The sequence below is a fragment of the Callospermophilus lateralis genome, chromosome 4, assembly GCF_048772815.1.
Source record: "Callospermophilus lateralis isolate mCalLat2 chromosome 4, mCalLat2.hap1, whole genome shotgun sequence".
Lineage (NCBI taxonomy): Eukaryota > Metazoa > Chordata > Mammalia > Rodentia > Sciuridae > Callospermophilus > Callospermophilus lateralis.
The window spans coordinates 125,757,386-125,770,857 of record NC_135308.1 but is presented as its reverse complement, the minus strand read 5'-3'; the positions used below and the strand labels follow the sequence as shown (position 1 = coordinate 125,770,857).

Below are 13,472 nucleotides of genomic sequence, written 5' to 3'. Positions count from 1 at the left end.
AATAGGAAAGATTATTTTAAATTTGTGTTTGTCTTTATATTGGACATATGTATATATGAACAGAAATTTTAAATAATAATTTTCTTAAGTGCCTTAAGAATTTTGTTAGTGAATCTTGATGCTCTAATTAGGTAAAGATTAGATTTTATATTTATGAGATATCTGTCATTAAAAAGACCAGGTGATAGAGAGAACATCAGTTAGAGCTTATCAATTCATATTATATCTTTCTGTGGACCAATAGATCTATTTCTCTATTTAGGGATGTCATAATTTTGACAAATGGAACTAATTTTTCCCTGTTTTTTTGGGGGGGGTGGGTGGTGCTGAGGATTGAACCCAGGACCTTATGCATTGTAAGGCAAGCACTCTACCAACTGAGCTATATCCCCAGCCCTTCCCTGTGATTCTTATTAAAAATTCTAGGTTTCTTACATTAGTGACTTTTTTTTTTTTTGTTTCCATGGACTGTTAGAAAATTGTGCTAATTAATTGAGGATATTTGTTTCTGTTTTTTTTCTATCATATTAGCTGACACCTGTGTAGTTTCTAAATATTCTCCAAGTATACATTACCATATTCTCCAAGTATACATTACCATTATTAAAATATACCATGTCACATATGATCAAATCAAATATTTTAAATTTGAATTAGTTGGATTTTATATCTTGTATACTTTCTAGCTTTAAATATTTTACCTCTTCATTTCTTCAGGGTGCAACCTTGACATTTTTGACCTCTGATCAGCCAAGCTTTCCAGAAAGCATGAAAGAAAACTCAATACTTAGACTTCGAATCACCAATATTGATCAAATAGCTTTGGATTCTCTGAAGTAAGTCAAATAGACATTGCTATTTTGAAAGTAAGTCAAAACACATTTTTTATAATTATTTTAAAATAAGATTCTATCACAACACATTTAGAATTTAGTTTTTTTTTTAAAACATAGCTATGTAACATATCTATCTGTGTTATCTGGCTCTCAAATACATTCTATATGTGGGGACAGTTATCATCAATGAAAAATTTAAATGTTATTATGTTAAAGATAACTTATCAATTTGCCTTACCCCTAACACTTTCATTTTACCACATACTACCAAAGTATTAAGTTTTAAAATATAGAATGTCAGTATATCATAATAGTTTTTCCCACATTGTTAGTGTGGTGCTTTTTTTTTTTTTAGCATAAAACATCTCAGGTTCTGTATTCTTATAGTTTTCATTGATCAATTATATGCATGGTAAAAAAATAGTGCTGTGAATCAAAAACTGATTTTAAATGATTTTGAGTTTTTTAAATTATAGGAGTACACACACATTACATATTCAAACACAGAATAGTGTTTTTTTTTAATTAATTTTTATTGTAGGTTGTTCAAAACATTACATAGTAGTATAGTGTTTTCTTGTTTCTAAATATGAATCAAAATGACAATAACTTAGGTGTAGTGTACGTTCACGAAGGGCCATATCCCACAAAATACCAGTAAGGAAATCCTCATTGGTTGTTTCCTGTATTTCTAAAATTGAATTTATTTTGAGGGCCTTCTTTAAAACAGCAAGCAGTTTTAACATTTTAAATTTTTTAAGTTAAACTTTTGAGTTTAATAGTTTTAATTTAAGTCTTTAAAGAACATTGAGCTAACCATAAAGATGGATATGTTCACAGGTAGCTCTTGGAAGGTTTTAAAGATTTTAACTCAACTTTCCTAGGCATTAAAGCAGCAGGAAAATTGGGACTTGGTTGAACTCTATACTCTTCCAACTTTTTGAGGGTTTCTTTGGATCTGGAGCAGCAAAGAACTTAGAGTTTCTGTTCTTGAGATTGTGAAATCTGGTATATTTTTATCATTGTGAACATGTCAATTGCAGAACTACTTCCGTGGAATATGAAAGTGATATAATCAATCAAGAAGCCAATGATAGGCTGGTCTTCAAGACCATTCAAGGTATGCATTTGCACTCTATCTCAAATACTAGTTTTAATTTTCATCCATATTTGTTGCAATCCGTCAAAGTATTTTTGAGATATTTGTTAATTTTATAGCACCTGGTGTATATTTCCTATTTGCTTTTTTAAAGCTTACATACTTATTTATTAAAATGTTTTTAGGATTTCTTCTGCACTAATGGTCCTGAGTAAATGTGGATCACAAACTTAATAGCTTTAGAAAGTGTTAGATAATATGAGTTTTGTTCATGAACTAAATAAAATATAAAATTGATTTTCATAATACTTGTCTTATGCATTAAATGATGTCTAAAAAGATTTGTGGTAGTCTAGTGTAAAAGAAAAATTGTTGGACTAGATGGCTTCAGTTCATGTTTAGACTCTGCCACTTAATAGACACATGACTTTGTGTAAATCCCTTGCACCTCTTTCTTCATCTCTAAAATGAGGATAATAATGCCTGTCTTATTAACTTTTCAGGCTTGTTGTAGGTAATGAATGAAACACACACACACACTTTGGAAACTAAAGCATTTTACAGATTTTGTTTTAGGAGTCCTGACTTACAATTATTGCAGCGTACTAGATTGTAATAGACAATTCCTTTGTTGGATCTCATAGTCTGGAGAGGAGAAAAGCATTAAACAAATAATCACAGAAATAAAAAATACTTTATGATTTTTGATGAATGCTATGATATTACTTAAAGATAAGAGATTCACAGTAAGAAGGATAGAAACATATTTTATGGCTGTCTGAGATTAATATTTGAAATCAAATATTCTTGATGCTATTGTTAGTAGTATTTTTCTATTTTTACAGTTTTTACCACTATTGGATCTAATGACATTTGTTCTTTCCTCCAATGTATTAAATAAAATAACTGATTTAGTAAAGTTACCAATATTTTGCTAAGTAAATCTGTTCCTAACTGTATTAAGTGAAATAATTGATCTATAAGAAGAATCTAGGAACCTGAGCATATAACCTATAAATTTCCAAAAAGAAGGGTTACTTTACATATACCATTATAGGACAGCACTCAACAATCTCAATGCTATTTAACATCTGAGTTTCAATTTGATGACTCAAACTGTTTATAAATTTTGAACTTTTTTTTTTTAAACTTGAAATATTTAGGCTATTTTCTTGCTAATAGAAGGAAACTTGATTTTAAAATATAACACTTTAAATTTTCACCACACAGTGGCGCTGTAGTTCTGGCATATTTACATGTGGTTGCATATATAATCCTCTTTATTAAAAACATTCTGTTTTCCAGAGGGTTTTGTTAGTCATACTCTTGATTTGGTTCAATATTCACACTATTCCCATTACATAAAATTTTATTTTCTTACAAGAGAAACAACTGCAGTGTGATACCTTTGTGCACAGTAACAATTGGTTTCCATCTCAACAGATGTGCTAAAAGAAAAACTACGTAAAAGAGGTGTTCGTATTTTGACTGCATTGGGAAAACACTTTCAACAATTGGACAAGGAAGGAAATGGGCTTTTAGATAAGGCAGATTTGAAGCAAGCTCTGAAAGTTTTTCATTTAGAAGTGTCGGAAGAGGTATGTACCAAGGAAAGTTTTCTGCAGGGGAGTATTCTTGGGTAGCATCATTCACTTTTCTTCTGAAATTTTAGTAGCTCAAGTAGACTTCTTCTTGCCCTATTGTCTGTGTAAAGCCACCAGGCAGCAAGTCCTATTGAGTTTTGAAAGTTCAATGTTCATTTCTCCATAATACACTTATTAAGAGCTTAGTATCCAGGCATTGTGCTAAGCTCTGAGGAGACATACTGTTTACTCTCATGATCTTCATAATTGAGGAAAATGATTTTGAAATTATATATGTGTTAAGTAGACAGTATTTTGGTACACATGGGATGGTAGCTAATTTTATGTGAGGTTATTGGGACGGAAAAGGAAGATCATGGGAAGATTTCTGGGAGAGGATCCAGGCTGAGTTTTGAAGGATGAGGAAGAATTAACTAGGAACCAAGGGAAGAAGAGGACTGTGGATCAGACAGCAGATATTTCATGAAAAGGAGAGCACATATGAAGGCATGGAGGGGGAAGGAGTAGCCTCTTTCCCAAAGTGTACAGATGGTCATCTTCTTCCAGGTCTTTAAATGCTACATCGTCTTCCCATTTAGGCCAGAGCTTTCTCTATACACAACCTTGCTCTGACACTTCTGTCTAAAAGAGCACCACCTTCTGATCTCTGAGCCTTTCTGTGTCAACTTCCCATTTTTATTTTTTCATGTCAGATTGTAAATATTGTCTGGCTCTGCCTGCAATTAGAACTTAGGTCCCATCAGGGTAAGGACCAGGGTACTTCTGTTCCCATTATTTTTCTAGTACCTTGAACAGGACCTGGCATACAGCTAGTGCTAAATCAATAGTGCATTAGTTTCAACAGATGCATGTGTGGAAACAAGGAAAATAGAAAAAGAGTGAGAAATGAGTCTGGTACACTAAAAGTCTTTAATGATAGTTTCTATAATATTCTAACAGCATATAAATTTGACTCACGTCAAGACTTCAGCTAAAGAATTCTTTCGCATTGCTCTTTTGCTCCAAATGGTCTTGTTAAAGGTATAGCCTATTTTGTGGAAGAAACCCGGGAAATTGTATTTGTAAGATTCAGGTTCAAGTTGTAGTCCTATGGATTTAATTGTGTGTTCTTGGACAAGGCTTTTAACTTTTCTGGTTGACAAGCTCTGTGTGACCAATTGATTGCCCTAATAAGATTGCATGGAAGTTCAAATGAAAAAAATTACATGGGAATATGCCTTGTCAACTGCAAAATCCTGTGCCCATAAGATATTTCTTATCATCTTTGTAACATACCTGCTCTTTGTTGTTTTTTTAATGTTTAAGCTTGTGGCCCACCTAGTGGTATATACCCAGGATCATTCACCCTCACTTCTTTCTTTTGTAGATTAAAAATAAAGCAATAAGAAATTAGAAAGTCTTTTTTTTTTAATATTTTTTTTATTGGTTGTTCAAAACATTACAAAGCTCATGGCATATCATCTTCCATACATTTGATTCAAATGGGTTATCAGCTCCCATTTTTACCCCAATTACAAGTTGCAGAATGACATTATAACACAAGTAATCAATAAATGATAGAGAGCTTGACCCCAGATAATTTGGCACCATCTAGTGATTTTCCTGTATCACTGCAGTTCCTCCCCTTTTGATTGATTGTTAAATGTTTGATTAGATTTATGAGTAAAACTAAGGAGGATAACATATAAGAATATAAGTCTTCCCCTATTTCATGTATTTTAAATAATATTCCTGTTATGTTTCCTGTCACATCACTGGAACCTGCTCATGGAATGATAAGCATGTGCAAGGGGCTTGAGAATAAGACATAAGAATCATCCCTACCCCCCAGGCCTATTGTGGAACTAGAAAGTGTTTGTGGGAAGACATTGTCATTCTGCCTGATTTGAAACAAACAAACAAAAATTGTACCATAAAGAGCCTAATTTATATAGAAATACTATCAATGAATTTACTCCAGCTTTTTTCAAATGAGTAACTTTCCATTCTGTACCATACCTAGAGGACATAAATTTGTTGCCACTTATGTAAAATTACTCAATTCTTGAAAATAACTTCTTTTAAGCTTTAAGAGATATCCTTTAATTCTAGTATTCTATTGAGTTGAGTGAGCAAATCTGTCTTCTCCTGTTCATATTACTCATGATTCTAAACTTCAAACTCATTTTCAATTTGATTGCACACCAACACATAAAATCTCTGTAATGTACGGGGCATTAGGATAGACAAAAGTATGGATGGGCTGTTGAGAATTGAGGGGAAGAAGGGCAGTTGGAGATATAGTTTTTCTAATTAAAGTTTTGCTTGGAAAAAATAGGAGGAAGTGGAAGAGAATATTTTTTGAGTATTTATTTGCTAGGTACTTCACTACATGTTTTATTTAATCTTGTTTAAAGCTAACAACTTGATTGAAACATTGATAGTATACTTATCTGAGTTTAAGAAAATTCATGCAGCAATTTTTTTGTTATCAAGAATGCTGTGAGGGCTGGGGATGTGGCTCAAGCAGTAGCGCACTCACCTGGCATGCGTGCTGCCTGGGTTCGATCCTCAGCACCACATACAAAGATGTTGTGTCCGCTGAGAACTGAAAAAATAAATATTGAAATTCTCTCTCTCTCTCTCTCTCTCTCTCTCTCTCTCTTTAAAAAAAAAAAGACTGCTGTGAAAAGAGCATTCTCTTAAATAGTGCATTTGCCAAAGAAGTAACTGGTAATGGCATAGTGTACAAACCAACATAAGGGATTTGTTTACTCAAATCACACCTTTCAGTGTGAATTGTGCAATAACATTAGACTCATTTGCATCTTTACTTTGAAAGAAGAAGACCAGCGGGAATATAATTAGTGGTTGGATGCTGTTGGAGGTGTTTCAGAACCTAAAGTGACTTTTGAATTGTCACAGATATAGCACATTATAAAAGTAATAAAATGTTCAAACCCAGTACATAGTAGCTCACTCTATCTAACCATGAATTGAATTTTAAGGGATTAATTTTTTTACCAGAACATGGGCTTAGTTGCAGGGGTCAGGGGCTATACAGAGAAAAAGGGGAGATGTTGGTAAGGGGTACAAAATTTCAGTAAGGCAAGAGGTTCTAGTGATCTATTGCACAGTATGGTAACTGTAGTTAATAATAGTGTATTGTATATTTCAAAATAGCCAAAGATGGGATTTTAAACGTTTTTCACCATGGAGAAATGATAAATATGTGAGGTGATAGATATGTTAATATCTTCATTTGATGATAGCCTGATTTGATTGTTCTACACTGAATATTATTGTAGAAACCATATTGTATTATACAAATATACACAATTATTTGTCAATCAAAAATAAAATAACTCAAACACGATATACTTGTGAGTTATTGCCCCCTAAATTGTTCTTAATTTTATAGAACTATTCACTTCAGGTTTCCTTTAAGTGGTTTTCATAATGGCTTGTTTGGATTTATATGTAACTTTTTGAATGTTCCTATTAAGTTATCTGCCTTTTCTAGGGCTGTAGGAGATGTAACAAAATATGACTATGACTATTTTCTTGTGACTATGTCTAACTTAGAGGTGTAACAATGAACCCTGTGAATATTTCTAGGATTTTGAGTCTTTGTGGCTGATTCTGAGTGGCAGTGGTGATGGCGAGGGCAAAGACAAGGACAAGGTAGATTATGGAGAATTCAAACGTGCCATTATTGGTGAAATGAATGAATACAGGAAATCATTTGTTCGAAAGGTAACTGCTAAGTGATCTTTTAAATTATTACTTTTAATATATAGTTAGGTTCATTATTTAAAAACTTCAACAAATTACCATTTAAAATGTGTCACATCATTGTATCTATAAAACATTGTTGGGTTTAGTAAAACAAAAATAAAACACAAATGTATATAGATTTACCCAGAATAAAGTAAAAATAGCTTCAGCATAAGTTTCAGAAAAAAATAGTATAAGAGGGAAGGAATTTGAAATCAAATTTTGTTTATAAGTTACTAACACTATAAATTGCTGCTTCCATAAATTGATAGCTATTTGACTTTATGTGTTATGAGATATCCCTGAGCCTGGGTTTCCTGTCCCATGGAATTAATACAGGATTGAATAAGATAAAAATATAAAAATTTCAGTATTGTGACTGTCCCATTGTCAATGCTCAATACATGTTATTTTATGATGATAACTAAAAATGTTTCTCTGGCCTTTGTAATTTGCATGCTGAATGATAACATGAGGATTATAATGATCATACTAAATTAGAATTAAAATAGGAGCCCTGTGTTTATAGAAAACTACATATTTACTTGCCTTCTGGTGACCATTTTAAGAGTATAACTTTGATCAATATAATTTTCTTTTTCTTTTGTATTTGGGCCCCAAAATTATATATGTTTTAAAGTTAGCATTGAAACAAAGCTTTTCTGTATAAAGTGAGATATATGATTATTTCAGGTATAAATCTCAAATAGAAATTAAACTCTGCCTTTATTGATTCAAGAGACACAATAAAAATGTTAACTAAAACAAATTCACCACATAGTATTTATAAATTGGTACTTATTTGTACTCTACATGTCCTGGTGATAGGTTTGAGTGTCAGGAGTAGAGACTGGTGATTTTCCTGTTCGTATATGTTGGTACTGGGAATAGAGGGAAAAATAGGAGTTATGGAGTATTTGATTTGTTTGCAAGGGCTGTCATTATCAAAATACACAGACTATATTACTGGAACAACAGAATTTATTTTCTTATGGCTTGGAGGCTGGAAGTCCAAGAAGAAGGGGTCAGCAGGCTTTGTTTCTTCTGAGGTCTATTCCTGGCTTGCAGCTGCTGTACTTTTACTGTGTTCTCACATTGTTGTCTATTCTGTTTGTGTCCCCCTGCTTTTCAATAGGAAAACTAGTCCTAATGGATTAGGGCCTACCCTAATGATTCTGTTTTAGCTCAGTTGCATCCTTAAAGGCTCTGTCTCCAAATACAGTCACATTCTGAGGCACTGGGGGTTAGGGTTCAACATAAGAATTTGGGGAGGTATGATTTAATTTTCAACAGGTACCAGATTTCTGTGAACTCATGAACTCAAGAGTGTGAATAAATAAAACAGATTCTAGTTTTGACTCTTCTGCCAATATGGTATGTTGCTTTTGGGAAGCTTGTGTGTTTTTATGCACCTCATCATATTCCCAGTGGAGTTTTATATATATATCTTATGATACTGAGAGTCGTATTGAACTAGAAGAACAGTAAAATAACTAACATTTCAAAAGGTAGTGTTAAATTTTAAGAAATAGGTTAATAACACTCATTTAAAGTTATTTCACCTTTTCATTGATTTTAGTGAAGGGATATTTGCAGGTTCATTTTTTGCATAAAATAGTCCTCCTGGTGATTTGTTTTGGTTAGTTAGCAGTTTTCTATGGGTCTTGGAGCTGGAAATTACCCAAGAGATCTTTTATCCAGCTCTTCAGTTTGCAGAGAAGGAAAGCCAGGGCAACAGAGTTTAGCTTACTTTCAAGGTTAGGATGTTAGAAGGTGGTAGAACTAAATATTTGAGTATGGGTTTCCTAACATCTTGCTTCATTATCTTTTCCCCTGTATTTATGATGTTTCTTTAGTATGTCAATTTAGTACATTTTAAATTGTCCTGTTTATAGCTCAGAAAGAACCTACTACAAAATAGATAATTAGGTTTTTATGTGTAATGATTTCATAGAAAAAAATAACATTTCCCTATTTAGGCTTTTATGAAACTGGATTTCAACAAAACTGGCATTGTGACTCTCACAGACATAAAAAAATGTTATTGTGCCAAGAAGCATCCTCAAGTAATTTCAGGTAATTGTTATGAGTCAAAGTGCATTCGATTTCTAAAATGTTGGTTGATAAAAGCATCATCTTTATGTTTAAAGCATTGACTGAGGAAGGAAAAAAATAATTTTTGTTTGAACCAGAAACTTGAGAGCTATTTACCATTTTCATTTGAAAGTTCTTAGGTTTACTGTTTATACATGTTCCCCACTCCCTCCCAACCTGATACCCAGGCTGGCCTTGAACTTGTCATCCTCCTGCCTCAGCCGCCTGAGTAGTTGGGATTACAGAAGTGAAAGGATGCCCAGATTTGATATTTATAATTGATATAGAACTCTTATTTTATTTATTTATTTATTTATTTGCTTAGGAGAGGATGAGGAATTTGAGTTTAAAAGACCAGATTTAGAAAATAGGTTATTATATCTGCCAGTTCTCAGGGTTAGTTTTACTTTATCTGCTTACGTGTTTATGCATACTAGAAGGATAAAGCAAATTTCCCAAAATAATTCTAGGAATTCAGTTCCTATTGTATTTCTCCTGACTTTTTTTTTTTTTACACAATTGATTTATGAATGAATTCTTAATTATAAATAAAGCATTTGACTGCCACTAATCTCCTCTTTCCATTACATTTTTCTTCAGAGAAGTATACACACACACACACACACACACACACACACACACACACACATATATATAATTCTGTCCTTAATCTATGTATTTTTCATAGCTGTACATCTACTATAAATATCTAATACTTTTTGAAGATTATTTTTCCTGATTTGAAAGATATATTAAACATATTGTTATACACTTTGCTTTTTATAATCAACAGTGTGCTTTGGATCTATTTCCATGTTAATGCATATTGAGTCACTTTGTTTTTACCTTGTACATATTATTATTTTCACAATTCAATATTATACAATTTTCATAGCCTATTGGTGGGCTTTTAATTTCTAATTATTGATATACAACCAATAAAGCAACATATATGCTTACTTATGAGTATAGGCTCATTTTCTTCTGATTCCTTAGATATCAAAACCTAGAATTAGTTGGATATATAGATTTCCAATTTTAATTATACTTCCAGATTATATTGTATGATGATAATACTAGATTATACCACCACTACTTGGAAAATTCTATTCCTTCACAATTTTGCCAACAGTTTAACTTTTGCCCATTTGGTAAGTTAAACATTTTTTTATTTGCATCTCCTTGATTACTAGAGAATATTTATTGATCATTTTTTTTTACTATTTTATGACTATTGGCCATCTTTTATGAAGTTTCTGAATTTATCATTTAAATTATGTAGTACTATTATTTTAAATTTTTGCTTTTTAATATTAAAAAGATACACTAATTATTTTGTTTTCTTATTAACTTCTGCACATGGTTTGTTTATTAATTTTAATTGGGGAGTAAAAACAGAAAAAAATAGAATTAGTATTGAAGATTAGTGCTAATTATTACTGGTTTCCAAATTTCCAGTAATCTTTTTTAGGTTAAAATAGTTTTATTTGAAGCTGAGTGTGGTGGCACATGCCTATAATCCAGCAACTTGGGGACAGGGAGGTGCTGAGTTAGGAATATCTCAAGTTCAATGCCAGCCTCAGCAATTTAGTGAGGCTATAATAAGCAACATAGTGAGACCCTGTCTCAAAATAAAATATAAAAAGGGCTGAGGATGTGGTTCAATGGTTAAGCATCCACCCTTAGATCCAAATCCTGGTGCCAATAAAATAAAATAAAATAATAGTTTTATTGGATTATTAGTGACTTTAAATGAATTACAGTTACTCTAAGAGAATTTCTAATAATATTTCATAGTATACTTTTTACCCTTTAAACACATCATTCCCCATGTCTTTATGAACTAGGCATACTGAATATCAGAACATAATAGTTTACTCATTTCAAAATTAGGTGACTTCATTATTGTTTATTTTTTCTTTTAGTCTTCTGTCTAATAATGTTAAATGCTTAACATTATTAGACAGAAGACATTACTAGTTCTATTTTGTGTAATTGAATTGTGGAAGAGGGTTTTGCTTTTGTTTTTGGGAAGCCTTTGTTAGTTTCAAAATTTCTATACTTGGTCTTTGCATTTACATTAAAGAGGACTAGCTAGCAAGCTAAACACTTACGAAAGAGAGAAACAAGTTTTTAGAAAAGAAAAACTCTGTTATCTATTATTGCAAACTATTCACATGCCCATCTCTAGGGCAAAAGTTGTTTATCATTTACAATTAATTTCATTTTAAGGCTTTTATACCACATACTATTTTATTTGACTAATACAAAATATTATGTTTTTTCACTTTAATTAATTAATTACAAGCATTAAAGTTTAACAGAAATGGGATATACCAAGTGTTTTTCTGTGTAATGGTATTAGATGTATTGGTTGTGGTAAATATTTTCTAATCTTTAAGAGGAGTTAAAGATAGTAAAATTAAGTTACATATGATAACACCAGGCACTTCCTTTGTAGAAGATTATTAAGGAGGTATAAAATCTTTGGATATTTGAAGCATAAATTTAAGTAGGAAAAGTTTTCCTTAGAAAAAAAATATTGTACTAGAACTTATCTGTTCAAATGTATGAATGGTAAACAGGGAGAGAATTTTCTTCTGCCAAAATTTATTTATTTATTTGGTGCTAGGGATTGAACCCAGGGCCTTGTACATGTGAGATGAGCACTCTACCAACTGAACTCTATCCCCAGCCCCCAAATTTATGTTTTTATATAGATTATATTCTGATTAATTTTTAGCCTTGACTAAGAATCGCTTTGTTCTCTATTACTCATGTATGATTTTGAATGACAGAAACCTTCTTGATACCCTAAAAGGTGGCATTCATTTAGTTAAAAGGCACTTTACAAGCATTGTGTTCTGAATACATTAGAGAATCTCTGGTTTGTGAAAAAGATCCAGCTTTTACCCTAATTTTGTTTACCTTACCAGATAAATGATCAGGGGATATTTCCATTTAATTCTATTATTTACAATACAACCTGACTCTAAAATATTTTAGAAAGCCACAAAGATTCTTTTAGCCTTTTTCTGCTTTTTCATATGTACTTATTTATTTCCATTTATAATCTGACCACCTTCTATAGCTTCCTTTCCTCTTTAATTCTTGCTTCTTTATTTAAAATAACTTTATTTTTCTGTCATGTTCTGTGCTAAAATTCTGGAAATAGATAATGTAAGAGAAAGAGGGGTGAGGAGGGAGTGGCAAGCTAACGAGATGGAATTAATTCTAGCTCATGTTTAAATAAATTGGAGCACAGTTGTCCGTATTATTTTGTATTGTTGAAAAGATTTTATAAAATGAATAAGCATTCCTTTATAATCATTATTTTACCAATTTTTAACAGAGACTGTTTCATAGTTGGTATTATTTTACAGGCCATTCCACAGAGGAAGAAATCAATTCGTCTTTTCTAGAAACATTAAAGGCCATCTGCAGCAAGTCTGATGAAGTATCATATGGTGAATTTGAAGATTACTACGAAGGTCTAAGCATAGGGATAGCAGATGATGCAGATTTTGTTAACATCTTACGTATTCCATGGGGAATTTAGTTTTAATAATATATAGTGTCTTCAGCACTAAACATTTTATAGTAGAAAGGGATTGAATATAAAATATGATGAAACAGTAGAGTATATTTTTCTAGGAATTCCTTTATTTTTTCTAAAAAAAAAATGAGTCTGAAAAGAGAAATATTGAGAAAACTGGGTGTAGGTGAGTGTGTGTGTGTGTTTGGTGCTGTGTACACACTGTCATGTCTCAAGGTTTGTAAAGTAAGTCCTCAGTTTATTGTCTATCTTTGAGGTCATTTTTTACGAGTCTCAATAGATTAACTATATGAGAGCATCTGTTCAGTGACCAAGCTTCCTGTCCTTCATATACTTTTTCAGTCCTCTGCCAGCATTCTCAATTATAGGAACTGGAATTGTCTCTCGACCTGTAGGATTAAAACAGTTCAACTTGTTTTGAACATGGGAAAATGTTAAAGGATATTCGAGAGAACTTTTCTAAGAAGTATGTTAATAGATATTTTCTGTAACATTCGTATTTAGGTAATTGAAGTTTATCCCTACAG

At 31.9% G+C, this 13,472-nt stretch overlaps 1 protein-coding gene across 1 annotated transcript in view; it reads left to right on the top strand.

The window, feature by feature from the left end:
• The window catches only part of Caps2 (calcyphosine 2), a 44,223-nt gene extending 31,275 nt beyond the window's left edge, over positions 1-12,948 (top strand). The window contains 6 exon segments of the mRNA XM_076853132.1: positions 718-836; positions 1,880-1,956; positions 3,379-3,533; positions 7,137-7,274; positions 9,275-9,371; positions 12,773-12,948. Of these exon segments, the coding sequence (XP_076709247.1) occupies positions 718-836; positions 1,880-1,956; positions 3,379-3,533; positions 7,137-7,274; positions 9,275-9,371; positions 12,773-12,948 (762 nt within the window).
• The last annotated feature ends 524 nt before the right edge of the window (positions 12,949-13,472 follow it).